General features: G+C 42.2%; 1 protein-coding gene across 2 annotated transcripts in view; it reads right to left on the bottom strand.

The window, feature by feature from the left end:
• Positions 1-20,180, bottom strand: part of LOC111158285 (sine oculis binding protein homolog) — a 161,357-nt gene that overhangs the window by 48,572 nt on the left and 92,605 nt on the right. For both annotated transcript variants that reach the window (XM_022520220.1, XM_022520221.1), the window contains exon 5: positions 17,577-17,672. In XM_022520220.1, coding sequence (XP_022375928.1) covers positions 17,577-17,672 — 96 coding nt within the window. The remainder of the gene's footprint in view (positions 1-17,576; positions 17,673-20,180) is intronic.

Genomic DNA, 20,180 nt, shown 5'->3' on the forward strand with positions numbered 1-20,180 from the left:
AGGAACTGTCAAACACGTTTAGACAGATTGATTATTTGTGAACCTGTTTATGACTTTATATTTCATATGTGTATTATAAATAGCGAAAACTACTCCAGTTCACACAATGGGGATTAAATAGGTCAATAATTTGTAGTGTTTTGAAAAGAGTGACACTATTTCCAAATGCTGGGCACCTGAACCCATTTGTAAACCAATGACTGATGAAAACTGACAGTAAGTGTGAAAGGGGGAGGCTGGTGCAAATCCTGGGACACATGGTCATCACTCTGATGGCGAAGGCACTGTGTCTGCCTTTGCGTATGACGCCCCCAACAAAGGACATCCCCGAATAAGGAAACTTGCCCGTGGCAATTCAGTTTGCTCAATTCAGAACTTATCTCCTTTATCCTCCAGTTTTCTAGAAATTATTACAGGGGTTGGGGGGACTCCAGGCCCCCACAGCATGAGAGCCACAGGCCTCTTCCTTCTGGCTCTGCTTTCCCAGAAACTCACAACAAGACCTCATGGTATCTCCCAGCTCTGGGCGAAGGGGACTGGGGTGGACATACCAGCCCGGGACATCTTCCCGGGCACAGAGGTTTCCTTCATGCGCCCAAAGCACTTTTTCAGGCTTCTATTACGTGGTACTCAAATTGCTTTTGAGACAGTTTTCCACTGTGTTTTAAAAGCCAGCCCCAGCATGTCTATAAACATCAGTTCATATTCCTGGAATAAATCTTTTTTGTGTTCCGTCCCACTACCCACAGGGGTGCAGATGGCAGGTTTTATGTGGCGGCCACTGTTTACAATTCAACCCCACGGAGGCCCATGAGATGCCACAAATGGAGCCCACACAGGAAGACAGCCCCTTGGGCAGCGACATTTGTCCCGACGGGCCAGGAGGGCCAGGAAGGGACACACCCTGAAAGTACACGAGCTAACATACATTCTCCATTCAGGGCCGGCAGCGGGGTCCTGGGCATCCCCGGGAGGCACACAGAGACGCAGGCTTGACCCAAGGGACTGCAGGGTGTGCTCGGCCCAGGCATACACAAAATGCCCAAAATTGGCCGTAGAGTTAAAAACATCCACAAAGCAAATCCTTCGCTACCACGAAGGTCCGCCGCGATCATTTGCATGTCCGTGAGCATCTGCTAGCCGAGTATCAAAGCATCCTTCTTTCTATTCTGATGGACAGTCGTTAATCACAGGAGATGCGACCTTGTGGGCACCTCAATGACTGAATTATAGAAGCAGGGTTTTTTTGTGGGGAGGGAAGGGGGGAAACGAAGAGGAAGCACTTCCCTCCCAAGAATCCTCCCAACAAGCCTCTGCTGTCTCTGTCTCCGGCTAAGATAGCATTTGCTGAAAATGTCAACAGATTGTTTCTTGAGCTGGAGTTGTGCAGACATCTAAAGCTTATTTTAACAGGGCATTTTGCTTAAAATCACTTGGTTAGTTCAGGCATTTCGAATGCCTCTTAGTATATAATTTGGATCAAGAAGTTCTTGTTGAGTTTGACTGATTTAGCATAAATCGGAAGGACATACTGGAATAGACTCTTCACCAACCAGAGCCTTCAGGCCATTAATGTAGCAAAATTTGCTCTTTGTTTGTGGTGAATTTTTAATGGGGTCTTTTTTCTCTCTCTCTTTCTTTCTTTCTTTTAACGCGGCTTAGTTGCTATGCGGAGGCTTAGCGCCCCTGCTCGGGGATCAGTTCCAGACTTTGGCTTGATTTGAAACAAGCCTAGCAAATTTGCCCGAATGTTGATTTCAAAAGGTTTTTCGGTTTTCCCATTTCTCTCATCAGGCGATAGAACGAAGGTGAAAAGCAAGTCACTATCTGAGTTCAGATGACACTGGTCTGATTTTTCCAAAGTATTTGGTAGGATTCAGTAGACACAGTTGAGAAGGACAACCGGTGCCCCTCGAAAAGCTGCCGCAGCTCGCGAGGACCGGGTCTCGGGGAGCTAATTTCAAGATGCAGATTATTTACACTTGAGATAAAGTCTCTTTCTTCCATTTTTACTTTTCAGGCTTTCTCTTTCACTTTCTCTGTCCACATCACGTTGACTAGATGTGACTCAAAAAGTTAATGGTAATTGCGCTCATCTTAATTTAGCAAAGAGAGAGAAAGAGAGAGAGAGAAAGGAGTACAATTTGCAGATCTGAGCGCAGGTCATTACAGGTGTGTTATATTAGTGTATTCATGAGCCCTCCGGGACGGCCATGCTGAACTATCCAATAACTTTCTTAATGTGTAATTACACACCATCGGACTATAATTGATTAATTGAAAAGAGAATATAGGCAGATGTGAGGGCAAGACTTCTGCTGCTCGTTAAATGAATATGTCCTTGCTTCTCTTTAATAAGTTAAGTGGAACTACTCAAAAGCAATTAAGTCAGTAGTGAAATTCATTAAATTTTAAGTAATTATTGGTATTAAATTCTGTAATAAAATCCAAGACTTTGCGTAGTTCTATTTCAAAAAGAAGTATGATGATTCTGTGGGCCCAATGTGGCAGAAGGAGGGTTCCGGAGAAAACTACACCTTAGACTCACTGACATTTTGTGTGAAAATCACCTGAGAGAAAACGAGACAGAAATGGCGGTTGGGGGTGGGGGAAGGCATTCTGGAAGCTCTGCGAGCTATCCTTAAACCTAGGAATGTAGTGGTGTTCCTGAAGTCATCCTTTCACTTAAAATCTTCATATGCACAGTTCAAAAGGAATGAAAAAAAAAAATACCTGTTTTTCACTCTAATGCCTTGATTACTACTTTTGATACCTTCTCCAGTAGTTAAATTCAAGCATAAACGTGAATTACAGGGAGTTAAAGGTGATTTGGAGAAAATTCTTTCCAGGCTCTATTCTCTCACTTGGGAAACAAACCTGAGCTTTTGGGGTCAGGGGTGGGGGGGAGAGGATGAAGTGTGCCACAGCTCGGGGAGTGGCCACAGATAGTCCTCAGGGCCCATAAGGGGCTCCCACACCTTCTGCCACTGTTCCTTCTGCCCAGGCAACTGGACGACTCAGAAATGTGTCAGAAAGGAACTCAACTCAGCCAATGTGCCGCATTCCAGACATTCCTGACAACTCCCTAGACGCAGGGGAGACCTTGGCGCCTGGTCTGTCTGTGGAGAAGTGCCAACTGGGAGCCACACCGGTATGGTCTGTTCATTCATTCTTATGGTAAGTATTTCTTGAGCACCTATTCAAAGCTTTTTAAAGATGACTTTACAGCAATATCTATCTATATAGTATATATGTAATATAAAGTAAATGTAGAAAGATCTTATAAAGTGTGGGGTGGAATTCTGTACAAATGTAGTCCATTTCATACCCATTCAAGCTGATCTGGTGCCCCACACATAGTAGGCACTCAGTAAAAGCTTGCTGACCAAATGATGGAAGGTATCGATGATGTGGGCCATGAAGAAAGCATGATAGTGTGTGGCACTCGCATACAATTCTCTATTTAGGTTTTGGAAACTGTTAACATTAGACATGTTAACGCTTGGCCAGGATAAGCCAAAGAGATGGTGGTGACGGCTGCTGAAAGTGAAGGAGAACTGATTTCAGAACCTTTTATCTACCCCCAGGCTTCTGCTCTAACCATCAGCATCCTTATTAGTCCTGTCAATTCTTTCTTGCAATAGAAAACTGAAAATGTAAACCCACGTATTGTGGTCATTTTTTTTTTAAACGCTAGATTCAACCACTTTTTTTTTTTTAACTTGTACTTCCAGATCTAAATATAACTGTGTGTGGTTAGTTGCACAATTTAAAAAGAAACGATTGTACTTTTATTGTTTGCTGGGGCTAACACTTCGGGGATGTTGAGAGCGGCTGTCCTAGATACAAGGCTGCAAGGCTGCTGGTCCCCATCATGGAGCCTGTGAGAGGCAACCCCACAGCCGACTGACTAGACAGAGAGAGAGAGCAGGGAGATACGTGACTCACCATTCCCAGCGGGAGGGAGAAAAGCATTTTATGTATACCCTCATTCCTGCTGGAAGAAAAAAATTCCAATCCTCACACACACTGTAATTTTAGAAAGCATAACTAAAGCTAAAACTAAATTAGACTAACTAGGTATATTAGGCTCAAGAAAAAAAAAAATCAGGGCACAAGGAAAGACATTAGGTCTCATTTTCTGTTTGCATGTTTTTCTGTTGTAACGGGCAATTTATTGTCCCACAGCTCCTTTTAATCTTGTACGTGACCTTGATAATCTGTGTAGGGGCAGCCCGACTATTTCAAAGAGAAGTTCTAACCTAGGGAACATGCTGTCCAGCTTTCTCGTGTTCACTAAATGAGGTTTTGTTCACACTGTTTTTGGAGCTTTGTTTTTCATTTTTACAACTGTTAACAGGTCCCAAATATATTACAGGCAACTGAATCAGATCAAAGGAAAACTGATTTATCAAATCAATAATTATGTGCCTAATCTGAAGTATTCTGAAACTTACAAGCATATGAACAAAGAAGATGGCCAAAGAAGATGTGATGTGATGGTGTTCATTTCCATAAGAAAAGTGGAGTTTTGGGGTGCCTGGGTGGCTCAATGGGTTAAAGCCTCTGCCTTCAGCTCAGGTCATGATCTCAGGGTCCTGGGATGGAGCCCCGTGTTGGGCTTCTCTGCTCAGCGGGAAGCCTGCTTCCCTTCCTCTCTCTCTGCCGGCTTCTCTGCCTACTTGTGATCTCTATCTGTCAAATGAATAAATAAAATCTTAAAAAAAAAAAAAGAAAAGAAAACTGGAGTTTTAAAAATGATCAGGTCATTAGAATAACTAGGAATGTAGGATTATAAAAATTTTAATTTGAGAGTTTAAATAGCATACACTTTTTGTATGAGACTTTCTCCCCCAAAGCCAGTGGATACGCATTTAATGTTCTATCTTAGTGAACTCAATATATTTAATAAAATGTTTTTTATTTGATGAAAATCTTTAAAATTTTTAGGCTCATTACTGAATTAACACCAGCTCTCCTTCTAGAATCCAGGATATGCAAAGCATGAGAAATAAGCTAAGTCCATAGAATCAAAAGCTATGTATGGGGTGCCTGGGTGGCTCAGTGGGTTAAGCTGCTGCCTTCGGCTCAGGTCATGATCTCAGGGTCCTGGGATCGAGTCCCACATCGGGTTCTCTGCTCAGCAGGGAGCCTGCTTCCCTCTCTCTCTCTGCCTGCCTCTCTGTCTACTTGTGATCTCTGTCTGTCAAAAAATAAATAAAAATCTTAAAAAAAAAAAAAAGCTATGTATGATAAGATATTTGTCTTCACTTAAAAAAAAAGGGGGGGGGGGGTTCTACACTTGTGGTTGAGCATAGCATAGGTATAGAGTTTTCTGACCTGACCATGTTGTATACCTGAAACTAATGTAACATTGCATCCACTATATTCAAATAAATAAATAAATAAAAGGATTCTGAAGAGTCATGTAGATTTTATTTATTGTCTTTCCTTCCTTCTCTTTAAAGTTGAGCACCGAAGAGGGATTTTATTCCCTTTACTAGTTACCTTTTACTGACTGCTTATTATATGCCAGGCATTTTAAATGTATTATCTCACTTAGATTTGACATTAATCCTACACAGCTATCATCTCTGTTTTACAGATGCAGAAACTGATTTTCCCAAGCCTGCAAAGCTAGTAACCAAAGAGACAGGAAGTAGACCAAGTTCACTGAGTCCAGGGCACAGACACCACACTCCCCCTGTGCTGTTCTCGGAGGGAAGGGATTATTGCCTTCTTGTTAATGGAGGGTCTACACTTCTTTAAATTACCCAAATTTAAGAACCTCCCCCCCCCAGTTTGTATTTTTACAGTTCTCATCACACTGATCCCTGAATCACCCCGGATCATAAATATTTGAAACGTCAGGGTCTTGCTTCTGCTTTGATCTTGTTTTTGCCACTGACCACATCTAGCTACTTACTCAATTAAGACTGTTATCCGAAATCTAAATTTACAAGAAAATTGGCTTGAGATGAAATCCTTGCCTGTTATTTATATTAGCATGGTCATAAGACCTTGGTGACCAACATTCTTGGCCAGCCATTTGCCGTTTCTTGCCTTCCCAGCTGTGAGAACCCTTTGTCCCCACTGCCTGGACCATACTAACCACCTTCTAGAAGCCTCCCCATCCCCTTCCTCCAACCTGTGAAAGCACTGCTTTCATAATAATACTTCCTGGCTCAGGCACCTACGACAGAGACCCACATCCTAAAACACCAAACGTGAGATTACCTGCTTGTTTCTCACTGTTTTTATTATTTGACCACAACCTATCAAGTTAAATTCTCTCACCTGGCACATCCAGGAGCCTCTCTCTACTACCCACTCCCGCACTCCCCCCACCACCCCTGCCACGTGCTCGATGCTTACCTCCCTCATCATCATTTCCCAAACAGTCTTCTCTTACTCTGGGATACCCTTCTATGGTGCACTCACCCTCCAAGGACCAGCCCAGTCCCTCACTCTGAGCATCTACTCTTGATGACTCCATCCCACCATCTTTCCCATCCTTTCGCTTCCTTATTGTGTACATTAGACTCCGATATGTATTTCTATTCCCTAATCAGCATAGCACCCATCGGGCACTTTGCTATTCACTAGAAGTTCATTGCTCATACGAGGACCGTTTGTTTATAAACTCCTTATGAGAAGGGTCCACATTTTATATGTTGTTTGCACTGCAACATATGACTTTTAAGCACAGCACTGGAGAAAACTGAAAGAAGACTGTCTTCATAATCTGGGTCACACACACATACCATAACCTCCTACTCTCATACTCGTGCCCCCTTTTCAGGTGTGTGTCCATGACACTAAATGCCCAGATTTTTTAAAAAGGTTTTAAATCTTCATAGACATCGCACTGGGTTATCGACATTGTCTTCATGCACTATATATAAAAGAATAAATTAGAGATATAAGAAACTATTCAGACCAAATTAACCAGGAAGAATATATCCCTCGAGAAAAGGTCTTTTGGGTTTGAATATCAGGCCTGGCTATTGCCACTGATGGAGCTCAATTTCCAACCTGGCTGATTGGATGACAGAACACTGTCTAAATTTCAAAATGCTAAGGAAAAATGAAAATAAATATTTCATTACAACTTTATTTTTCCATGCTATTTATTTTTATGTATTCATATGTAAACATCAAATTGTTATAGGAAAAAATACTGCATAAATTAGAAGTGTTAGATGCCACAGGCTGGTGAGCACTTCTGTAATGGTCTAGTTTATTTTCATTTTCCTTTATATATGTATCTACATTTCCACATAGGATATAACAATCTGCTTTCGTATAGTGTATTTTATACATATATATGCAACAATGCCATGTAATTTCAAAACTCAAACTCTCTGGCAAATACATAAATATTTTCTCTAAGTCAAAAATGATGTTTCGTTCCTTGGGAGTGTCTTCACACATTTGTCAGACAATTTAGAAGCTAAAAGCACCACTGATAGAAATGGATGTGTAACGGAGGCCCTCCCAGTATTTTACATGTTGTAATAATCTGGATATTTTTCATATAAAGGCTTTATCCAAGCACAGTGAGCAATATTTAAATATTGCCCTCTTCCCACCTCAGGCTTTGACACTTGAAAATGTTTACATGGGTTTCCCCTCCTTGTTCCCACAAAGAAGTGGGAGACAGATCCTGCCGCCGTATCAAAATCAGATTCAAAATTTCCATGAAAATGAAACCAAACCATATTGAGATCTGACCGCTATAAAACAGCAGAGTATTTCACATATAAAGTTAAGGGTGTAACTTGACCTGCACAAGCTAATATCCTGAACGTGGATTATGAAACTTGGGACATGTAGGAAATGCACCATGTGTATTTGTCTCTTCAGTAGGCTGGGAACTTCTCTAGGAGATGTTGGTGACGGTGCTGATGATGGAGAAGGGCCTCTTGATTTATAAAAAAACATACTTTATCCTAATGTAACCTACAGCATGTTCTATGGGGAAAAAGAAAGAAATCATGGCTCTTCGACCAATGTATTTTCATGAATTTTCGAGAGAGATCTTGGTGGATGTGCAATCCCATGGTAGAACATTAAGCTATTTTCTGGATAATTAAGGAAAAAGTTGTGCTTATTATTTTAAACCTGGCTTATCTAGGGTCTGTCTTCACTGGTTTGCTTGAGAAAATGAACAAAGTCATCTGCAGCTCCACTGAAGGAAAAGTACACAGCAGTAATGTACTCAGCCACGACAACCACAGGCCAACTCCCCACTTGTTGGTGGTGGTGGCCATCACACAATCCAAAGCCAACCAAAAGTATTTCGCTTTTACTGAACTAGAGCCTGGGGGATATGTTATTGCATGCACTCATTCAATGAAAAATCACCAAGCACTGATCTCCACAGCTCATGGAATCTATGTCATCATTGTTGTTAAGATACCATTATTTTATACCACTGCTAGGGAAAATCATGGCCAATTCAAAAATGACAGGTCATCAATGATCATCTACAATCCCATTTCTGAGATGTTGGTGGGGGGGTGTATTTTACATTCCATGAAATGTGACGTGGGCAAGCGCACTGCTCAGGAATACAGTCTAGAAAAACAAAGGTCCAGAGCCACAGAGCTCTCGGCCCAAGGGAGCTTCATCTGGACTCAAATAGAAGCTCCTCTCTGGGTTGCATGTGGTCATGCAGTAGGAGCCGGAAGCCCTCCAGGAAGGCCTGACACCTCAGATCAGAAGACTGGGACGCGTACAAAATACATGATTCTGAAAGAGACTTCAAGCCGAATGCCGTGAGAAAATACATTCTTTCAAAGATTCTTGTTTGCCCAAATCTGTTCATTTGCAGCTTAATCATGGGCTTTTATCTTCCTTCTTCCCTTTCAAAATCCCCTCTCACCAGTCTCCTAACATCCCTACATCACCACCTCCAATTTCTTGCCTCCCTTATTACTCACAAATGTCATTCTTCTTAACTCCAAATATTTTTCATACCCTTTCCCTTTTTCTCCCAAGAGATTTTGGTTAGCTTGTTCTTCCAACTATAAACCAAACACGGGGCTGAATATGATGGATTTTAGTTCTGGCTGGTTACTTGTGCACTTTTATATTGATAATTGATATCCTATCTGATTTTCTGGATTTGCTTGATATACGACCTGGAGTTTCTGTGAAGCCACCAGAGGTGAATTTTCTTTGGTATTTTAGGTGATTGTTCAGTTCTAGCAATTAAAGCAATGAGGGAGGGTATGACTGACACCCGACTCTGGGTAATGGCCAGAAATCTTGAAGGATGTGGGTCAGCTCACTCTGAGGAATACCACAGTACTAAATTAAAAGAAGTCAGCCCCCCCCCCTTTTTTAAGGTCAGCTCTTTCTTAAATGGCCTTACTGACCATGAAAAGAATCCAAATCTTCAAAAGAAGACTTAAGCACTTATCATACACAATCTATTGCTGTCATATTTTTATTAAAAATAACATACTCAAATGCTTATATCATATTGAAAAAATATATTTTCTATAGTCTACTAAACTAAAAGACCTATACTTTGGTTCCTTTCCCCACAATTTATTACACAATTGGGAATTCTCCAATATTACAGGCCTTTCTGAATAATTTCTCCTTCCTGACATTCTCATGGATGCTCTTTCTGGCTTCGGAACTCTCTCAAAGAGCTGTACTATAAAGAAGCCAGGAAGAATGATTCTGAATTAATTTTTTAATTCCTTCATTCCACCCACATAGCCCTGGAATGGAAGGGCGTATCAGACCTGGTCCCTCTAGCACAGGTCAGAGAGATATGGGTCAAACCTTGGCCCACGCCTGCTCATTGGATCCCCTTTCTACCCACAGTGCAAGGAACAGACATCTCTGAATTTTAACTTCCCCACATGTAAAGAGAAAAATAACAATTGCTGTTGAGCAAAGTTAGGGAGAATGAAGGGTCTAAAGGAGAGTGTATAAAGACTGAGCACAGTGCTGGCATATTGGAGGCTCCCCACAAAGGATGATTTCTTGTCTCCTTTCCTTAACAGGCACATCCATTTGCTAATGCAGATATCCCCAGGTGTAAGTTAAAATTTTTCCTTTGCTTTGCACTTAATTTCTTAGTTGCATACTTCCAAAAGTAACAATTTTAATATTAAATGGCAGGGCAAGATTGAAGGGGTCTTTGATCATATAGAGAGTCTTTCCTGAGAGTTATAGTAAAAAAAAAGAAAAAAAAAGCTTAGCTCTAAGAATATTCTGCCTAATATATCTTGTCCTTCTCATTGTTCACAAGGAAATTTTGTGTTTTTTGCATGCAAATGTGCACACCCAAGACTTTCAGATAATCTGTTCCTAGAAAATGTGGCCAAGTGGTACCCTATGATGTGTTTAAAAAGCAGGCTTGGAAGAAATAATCATGATCACAACACTGATTAAGTACCAACTGTTTGCCAAATACTGTTCTCAGAACCTTATACGGGTGTTCATTCATTTGGACCTCATACCAGCACTACTGGACAGATATTGTCCTCATTTTACAGACGAGGACATGGACATTCTGTGACTTGTCTACAGTCACACAGCCAGTGGGTGGATTGGTGGAGATTCCTGAATCTGAACCAAATACTCTGGCTCAAGAGCCCAAGCTCTCCAGTGCAACACCATACTATATTTTGAACGTTTTGCATTCTTCTTCAAAAAAGCATTCCAATATTGCAGTAACTCACAAATCAGCAATATCAGCTAGGCAGCCAACAGGCATCCCTGGTGCCTTCAGTATGAGCAGGCAAGTGGGTAGATGTTCAAGGGTTTCTCTGAAGTTAAAATATTACATACGGGCTTCTATCCCAATCAACTGGGAAGAGACTCTAGTTAGAGAATAAAGGCAGGTACTCCCAGCATCTACCTTAAGATTCTGTTTAAACTAATGCCACCTTCTAGTTCTATTTTATTAGTCATAAGACTAACACTTACTGAATTTTTACTGTAAGATGCATACTTTTACACACGATCCCACTGACTCCTCAAAACCACCCTATGAGGTATGTATTGTGTTGATTCTCATGTTGTTGATAACAACACTAAAGTTCAGGGCAGACAGTTGTCTGAAATAGATAATTTCTATTGTCAATTATTAAGACCTGCAGGGCTTACTTGCCCAGGGTGTGCAGCAGGCACATGTGCAGAGCAGACATTGGGATACCCACTCTTATCTACTACACCACACTGACCCCCTTGAAGAACACAGGATCCTCCACAACTCTCTCTGGCTCTAAGAACCACTGCAAGGTACTGTGTGAGAAGTCAGCATGAAACCAAACCATCATGCCTCTGACCTTTCTGTGCCACCGCTCTGAAACTAGAAAGGCAAAGATCTCCATGTCTTGGAAAAGGGAGCTTGCTGAGGACTGAGGATCTCCAATCCAGTCGAGGGTCCCAGATCCAATCAAGGGTGCCTGACTCCAAGAAATGTGCTTATATGAGTGCAGAAGCTGGGGAACTCTAGCCCTTACCCAAATGGCTTCTCCCCGCCACATAAAGAAACTTAAAAGGGAGAGCTGAAATACGTTTGCCTCGTTGGGGAGTGAAGGGAGATGGTCTACTGCGGTACAGAGGGTCTTTTTACAGGAGAAAAAAGACTCTCCACTCTGACTGCACAGCAGCAAGGGACCCAGGAGGCTGGGAAGAAAGGGCAGCAGCAAGCCAGAGCAGGTGAAACAACAGCACCTATGACAACAGAGGGCCGGGCAGGTGGAACACTACAGCCCCGGCAGAACACGCCCCTTCCGCCCCCGCCCAAGGAGAGGTCTTGCAGCTCGGTGTCCTCGCACCACCTCCGTTGGCACCGCCCCTTGCTTAGTCTAACGCGGGTCCTTCTCTTTCTAAAGAGTTCTACTTTTCTAAAACATATTTCGAAAGACCATAGGAGCACAGTTTGGGGCCAAATAGCCCCAGACTAAAGGGATCCGGAGGGTGGATGTGAAAATGGTGGCAGAGGCCAACTCTCTCTAGATAGCAACCGGTCCCCGGGGGGTTTCTGGGTCACTTGACATGTTTGGGGCTGTTACAAATACTGTTTCAGGAAACTGGCACACGGCAAACTACATACACAAATATCGTATGATATTTTATTTGATGTGACGGAAGTCCAAGTGTGTCACCACGAATTTATGTTCTCAATGCCTTGTGCTGCTCTCCTGGAACTTCAAGCTGAGCTGGGGCATGAATCTGACTTTCTGTTAAACCAAGTGTTAAGGGGACGGGTTTTGGTTAATTATACCTATTTTGAAAAGCCCATCAATTTCAAGGGAAATATGGCTGTTTCTATCACCTTTTCTTTTGGTGGGGGGGGCAGTTTCATTAGGTTTCCATGATCTCGCAGGAAAGTTCTAACAATAGCTAATATGTGACCGCAACCCCAGAACAGCCCCTCGCTGATGTTATGAGGCCAACATATACTCATGAGCTGGGCTGGGTCGCAAAGAGATCTGATTTCATTTTTTAAATAAATACGTTTAGAACCAGGGGCCTGAAAGTAAAGAATTCAAGTCACCACTGGCACTGTGGTGTGTTTTTTACCTTCAGGGCTTTCTGAACTAGATCTGATTGTCCAAGATTTGCAAGGTCGGACTGAGCAGGGAGGGAAGAGCCCACTGCCATCACCAAGTCATTTGTTTTATGTGAATTTAGTCCCAAAGCTTCAATTCCCAATGTAACCAGGGTCAACAGGTTCTTTCTAGCCAGAAAAATGGGGGACCTAAAGTCTTTACCAAAAAAGAAGCCAAAAAAGCTTCTTCACTCACAATCCTTCAGTGGAATAAAAGGGGGATGGGGTGGTCAGAGAATAAAGCAATAGATGAAACCAGATTAGTAGTTTGATCATTGTTGAAGCTGGGTGACAGGTACAGGGGAGTCAATGGCATCACTCTCTCTACTCTTGTGCATGTTAGGGATTCTCCATAATAATTTCTTTAAATCCACAGAAGCACTAGGAATTTCCATGAAGTAGAGCTACTGACGTCCAAACCTGATAGGATATTGTCAATTATTAAGACCTGTGCAAACGAGCCAGCCTGCTGGCTCACCCCCTTTTCCTTCAAGGACTCTATACTCCGCTCAACTTAGGGGCCACCGGCCGGTGGCTCACTTGGTCTATACTCTCCTGCATCCTCGTCTTTGCCAAGTTATTTCCCTCTGCTTAGACTGCCCCCTTCCCTTACACCTCAGCTCCAGCTTTGGAAATCCAACCCATGTTAAGGCCTAGATCAAAGGTGTCCTCCTCCTTTGTTAAGTCTCTAATTACTGTATTTGGAAATAATCTCTTCCTCCTTTGTACTCCAGAACTTTGCTGGTGCTCTCCTGGGCACAGCCAACTGGGTAATGGTAACAATCATGGCAATAAGAAGAATCATAATAATAGCAGCTAACACTTACTGAAGGCTACTAGGTACCCGGCATTTTAAATATGTCATCGCTTTCAAGCCTTACACTATTTTCTGAGGTTATTACCTTTTATTATCGCATGCTGTAGATGAAGATCTGAGGTTCAGAGAGGTCCAAGAGGATCCAGCCTTTGTACTTATGATCCTTAGTGATACCCCCGGAGTAATACAGTGTAAGTTAAAGTCTGGCTGGGGCAAAATTCTAACTTTCAGGAAGCCCTAAGAGCCCACATTCCTGATGACTACAATACTATATGGGCCTATTCTTCCTATTGAATTGTAAGCTCCTTCAGGGAAGGGACTCTGCCTTTTTCTGTTTTGTGTCCCCCCCAAAGCACTGTGCAGTATAATTCCATGTATACAGAAGATGCTCAATAATGTCTTGCTAATTGAACAACATATTAATCCAAAGCAGTTCTGCCTAAGGACTATGTCCAACTTTTGTCTACTTTCCCAAGGAAATGAGATGGACAAATCAGCCCACAGAAGATCTGCCTAAGCATCTCACCTCCCCACCACCTCTGCTCACAGGCCACAAAACGAAAATGCTTCTCATCTTCTCCTTACACTGGCATTCTGAGTGACCAGAAAGAATTCTTCCTTGATGCTATTTTTATGTAGCCTCCCAGCTGCAGACTCTATCCCCCACCCTCTGCAAGACTCCCACCCCTAACAGCCTCAGGAAAAGTCGATGTCTCGGCGATGCCTTGGGAATCTGGAACTGAGGAAAACAGTCTGATTTCCCCCTGAGTTTCCTTTCTCTTATTTCTCCTTTCAGACTTCCTAGAGCCACTTTCTTCCCAACCCGATTACACGAGGCTGTTGTTGCTGTCCTTTGACTCTATTCTGACCTCCTTCAATTGCAGTGATGTTCTCGACACTGGCCTTGAGAACACCTGGGGAGTAGGCTTGGGTGCCTTCCATTCCTTCTCCCAAACCCTCTCAACATGCCTCTTCTTTTAGCTATTGGTCTTCTCCCTCTGGGGACCCAGCTTCTGCTGTATTTCTGCTGAAATTCTGCTGTCTTTTAAGAACTGAGAAAGTCCTGGATGGTGAGGTGTGAGCTCATGACATGGTAAAGGTCCTCCTTACACGACACATGACTTCCACCATCCATATGAGCATTGTAATAGGGCAAGAGGAGAGAAGGCCTTCTCGTCCCAAAAGAATGAGGCAAAAATGGTAAAGGGACCAGAAATGGAGGTGAAGCTTGGTGCAGAGGCTAGACACCTATAGCTTGTTCTAAATGTTCCCTCTCTGGGACTCCCACAAGCCATGTCACTGGAGTGTTAATGGGATGTGAATTTCCACAGCTTCTCTTCTTGAAAGTTATTTGCCTTGGTCATAAATTCAGCTCTGCCAGCAAAATACCTTGGCGTGTGTGTGTGTGTGTGTGTGTGTGTGTGTGTGTGCGCGCGCACGCGTGTGTGCCTATCAAAGAGGTAGATGGGGCCACACTGAATTGTGTTTCTATCAAACAGTCCTCAAGCTTTATCTAATGTCACTCATCCTGACAGCCTTGCATTTTCCAAATTAATAAAAAGCATAAGGAAGCTGCTGCTCAACCACCAACCAAAGCATCTTGGCCACCGAGCGATATATCGAGTCATCTGTGTTGGACGTTAAGTGTGAAGGCACGTATCACGGTTTGGGATTTAAATGGAAAAATCAATACCCTACAGGGGTCTCTAGTCGTACAGCGGATCTTTCTACCAGCCAGTGCTTTGTCTGTCAGGGCCTTCTGACTAGGCGTCCCTGGGCATTCCGCGCGTGGATTTTGCTTTGCTTCTGTTGTGCTTACTTAACCCTCTTCCCAGAAGCAGAGGCTGGGGGTGCGGGGGAGAGACCAGAGACGACAAACGGTCACTAATAAAGTCTGAGGCAGCGTCCAAGCTACCTAGCCGGGGCACTCTCTGTCAGAAAGTGTGGCCCAAAGCGTTAGCCACGTAGCCCAGTGTCCTGATGGTGTGGGAGACTAGAAGCAACCTGTGGCCCCAGGGCTTTCTCCCAAGGGTCATTGACACCCCCCACGAGGCTCCTCTGCTTTCTAAACCCACCAAGCCTCTTGCTGCAGGGAATTACCCAAAATGGCTTCTAAGCTAAGAAAGCACTTTGGAGCGGGACTTGCAGTCTTTTTTTGTGAAACCTTTAAAAATTTGCTCTAAGCTGCACTAAGAAAACTCCAAGGACTTCTTATTCCTCTCTTAAGAACGTACAAGTCTCTTTCATACAGTAACATAACTTCTCCAGGCTTCATAACCAGCCACAAACACCACTGCCTCTCCTGCAGTTGAAAAAAATGAAATTTCTCCTTGGAGAAATAAGCTTACTTGTTTTTTTTTCTCTTTACTCTCCCTTTTTCCTTTATCACAGAAAAGTACTGATGAAAATAAAGCATTTCTAACAGTGACAAGAAGGACAAAGATTATACCAATCTCTCAAAACCACTGCTAACACAATATTGTGTTGAAGCATAGCAACGACTAAACATATATTTTCTCTAAAGACTGATGGAAAAGATGTTCACATGTATGTCTTAGTTCCTCCTACACAGACTGACCACAACGGGGACCCAAGCGCATTCATTTTACAAATAAATATTTTTTTAAGAAAAATCAAATATGGCATATTACTTGTTTAACAATTTCTCTAAGAAGAAATTAGATACTCCCAAAGCATTTTGATACCAAAATATAGCATAAATGGCCCATGGCCTACAGTCTTCAGCTGGATAACCACAGTTATAGAGTGAAATATTAAAACGGAAATGAATGAAAAAGGTTTCCCCCAAAATAGGTCATGCTAGTGGACCTGGAAGTTTAAGAGCCCTAAGATAAAATATAAGGTGAGTTGAATTTTCAGAAAAAAAAAAAAAAAATGCATTTCTAAGCAGCAAACCAGCCCACGGATGGGTGGGTCAAAGGGACAGGACACACAGAGTGAGTGGCGCTATTGTGGTTATGCAGTTCGCGGACCAGGGAAGGGCGTTCTCTCACTGGGAACATCTAGCGGCTGTGGCTAGGATGGGTAAGCACGGTATTTTTCTCTCTTCTCCTGCTCTTTGGACACCTTGTTTTTCATGAACAGTTGGTATCAGTGCTAAGTCCAAAGACGGCTACATGTGGGATTTCCTAATGCGGAGACCTGGCAGAGCCGAACTGTGTTGGGCCAAAAAACTAACTAGAAATGAGACTACCTCAGAATGTAACAACTGAGTATTTTCATTGTCTTTCAGTGTTTTCATTTAGCTGGAGCAAATGTTTTGCTTTAATGCAACTGAAGGGAAAAGAACATTTAGGGACAATATAGCTAGATCCCTCATAAAGCCTCATTTTCAAAAGCAGTGTTTAAATCTCTAAATAAATGACAATTCATTCTCTGTTTACTTTAGGTAAACAAAAAATGCATTGCGGAGCACTCATTTTCAAAAGCTAATCAAGAACATTAGGGCCCAACAGATTCATTTAATAGAAATATAATAGGCATTCCTGCTTGCTTTTCATCTTGTCTTGCTGTAAATGCTAAAATGAACAGCAAATTAACCCTACGCTGGAACACAGTCCCTGTCACAGCTGATATCCTCTCTCTCACGACTTGTAAACATCCCCGCATCCTGTCGCTGCTTTGACTTCTCCTACATAGGAAAGACGAAAGCGCCTGATCGAGCTTGGCAAGACAATGTAGGAACACTTGACTTCTAAAGGGAGTACTGCGTGTCAACTCTGCCGTCTTTCCTAGCAGAACAAAATATTACCATGTTGTGTCCTAAAATAGTGTACAATTAGGAAGTAGGAGGAGGAGAGGTGGTGGGATTGGGTTTTGTTTTTTTTTTTTTTCCAAGCTACATATATCCACTGTCTTTCTCTGTATTTTTAACTTTACTAGCCATTCTCCAAATGGCTGGTGATAAACTACTATACAAAACAAGCTAATAAAGACAGGGCCATCCAAGCTCTATAATCAGATATAAAAGATTTGCAAACAACTTGAGATCTTATCATTAATATTCAGTGATAGCAGAATTAGCATTTAGAACTCTATACAGAAAAACTATAATACTTCATAAATTATGTAATAATGAACAAACCCTTGCAAAAACTGTTTTCACTGTGCTAAAGTAACATTCTAGACTTGTTGTAAGTATGTTATTCTTACAAGTAGTTCGCTGTTATTCTTGAAGGCAAGCCTTGGAGTTTCCTTAGCATAGTGCTGCTGGGGAAAATTTTCAGCATGTCCATCTTCATCTCTAGCCTGAAGGGAAATATAATGGCCTATTTAGGGACTTACAAATAATGGAAGAAAAAAAAAAAGCTAAAAGCATAACAGCTCAGATCATTAAACAAACGGGAATCCAGAAATAACAACATTATTAAGAAGTTTGTTTAAATACGCAGTACGCCTTTTAGGTATCAAAATTTGGGATTTATTTTTCTTTACATAGTTTGGTTTGAACATGCAAATTCATCGTGGTGTAATATTTTAAATGATACGAAGCAAACCAAAATCAAGCAATTTGGTTGGAAATTACCACCACTTCGGGCTTCCCGCGACTTTTCGTGGCACATTCAGGGTTATATGACATACGTACGTGTTTAAACTTTTTGGCATGCTTAAGCAATCTCTAGATAATGCACTTAAAAAAAATTCTAATAGCAAGGCCATAAGAAAAGCAATTTGCATCGTTATATTTTGCATTGTAATACTGTCAGAGATAAACTGATTCCCCTTGATTTTTAAATAAAGATCTGAAAGGAGCAGTGATCTAGTAAGAACAACGATTCTTCAATCGAATGCAGTAAAAAAATAGATTTAATTAAGAAGCTGCGTTAAAAGTTACTGGTTATTTTGATCTACACTGTTAATTAAGAAAGCTGAAGTTTAAATGGAGACATTAACAGAACCCATTAGCAATACCGATTGCATACAGTCTTCGCTTTCTAATCTCCATCAGTTTCTGGTTTGGCGTTGGAGAGAGGGAGAGGTAGGTGAGAGGAGGCGTGTCTGCAGCACACTCATTAAACCATTCATTTGGGTGACACTTGCACCCTGCTCTGCTCTGATCTCATCTTAGCCCTAACTGCTCTCCCTTCCCTGGCCTCCTGAAATTCACAGCTGAGCTGTCTCCCTCACATATGGCTTGCATATAATTATGCATATTCCATTTTGCACTGCATTAAAATGATGAGCTCCTGGCTCCCTGCCAGCTGATTTTAAAAAGCCCAAGTGAAGTAGGAAAAAGGAGAGAAACACAGGGAGAGTCGCACAGGAAGCAGCAGGTAGTTCTGTCTGCTGTCTCTTTAGATAAAATGTATGTCTGGCACCACAGAAACAGCTGAGAACTACCTGTTGTGATGTACGGACGGAGGGGGAGAAAACAATGCGTCTACGTCTGCGCCACAGGGATGACAGCCCTTGTGTATTGTTTCTCCTTCCATGGAGTGAAATTTGCCCGCTGACAAGTATCACTCAGAGCTCCTCTGCTAGACGAGGTACTGTCATTTTGGAAACGGATCCAGATCTTGTCCATCTTAGGATGTATTGCTTGTTTTTAATACAGGCCTCTGCTACTTATTCCAGGGAGGGAACGGGATGGAATTTGGAAGTGGAATGTCACGGCCAGGGACATCTGGGTTACAAGAAGTTGGTGGGAGAAGACATTGCTCTGTTTTGGTTTCCTTTTTGAAATTTAGGAACATCTCTGGGATCGGGTGCCTTTCTAGGACACCTTCCCCCAAAACTGCCCCCCCCCCGCCCCCGCCAAATCAGAGTAACATAAAAATGCCGTTACAGGATTGGGCTACATGCGACAGCGAGCGTAAGCACCACTCACGTCCAGTGGTTATGCGGGCACTGAAACTGTAATGGTCCTTCTCACAGCCTCGAGCCCTACGCTGCAGCTACATCAGGGTCTAAGCTAATAGAATCTTAAATGGGGCCCACATTAAAGTGGAGTGTATAAATAAAAGGCAGCTGGAGGAAAAACAGAAAGAGGTCAATGGGTAGGAACAACGTTACATTCTTCGATTCTTTGTAAGTGCATTTTACGCCGCTCTATGAGGTCTCTTGAAGGCAGGGACCTCATCTATTTCATCTTTCTTAATTCTGCCATGCCCAGTGCCTTACTTTGAGTTAGTACTTAACCAACATTGAAGTGATAAAAAAAAAAAAATACATGGAGAGTAACTAGACCCTACCATAAACAACTTTGCAGAAAATGCCACCTCAAAATAGGCTAAACTTGGTGGTAGGTTCATTATATTCCTGGTGCACTATGATACATATGCTTGGGAACACAGTTAGCATATAGTTTACGAGGGCTACTATTTACATATATATGTCTATATTCAATATATATGTATCTTGTGTATAAATATTCATAAGGTGGAATATGTTTATTATGCATGTACTATGTGTACACATTCATACACACCAGATGCCTGGAGATATTTTCAACATTGGTGGCAAAAATACATCCATCTCACTTACATGTAAGGTGATCACAATGCTTTTTATGTTTTTAAAGGACAAAAAAAAAAAGAAAAGAAAAGAAATCCCACTGTCTAAGATTTGAAGGTGGTTCCTCAAAGAAGCTGAATTATTAATTTATGAGGTTGAATGAAGCAGCAGTGGAAGAGAAAGGAGAGGGGAGAGGGAGACGGGGAGAATTGGAAGCGAAGAGAGAAAGCCAGAAATCTGCTTCTCCACTGAGCTGTGTATTTGCCTCTGTATGGAACTCCATGGCCCTTGGAAGGGTCTGCC

This window comes from Enhydra lutris, unplaced genomic scaffold, assembly GCF_002288905.1.
Source record: "Enhydra lutris kenyoni isolate GAN:26980312 unplaced genomic scaffold, ASM228890v2 scaffoldscaffold58, whole genome shotgun sequence".
NCBI lineage: Eukaryota > Metazoa > Chordata > Mammalia > Carnivora > Mustelidae > Enhydra > Enhydra lutris.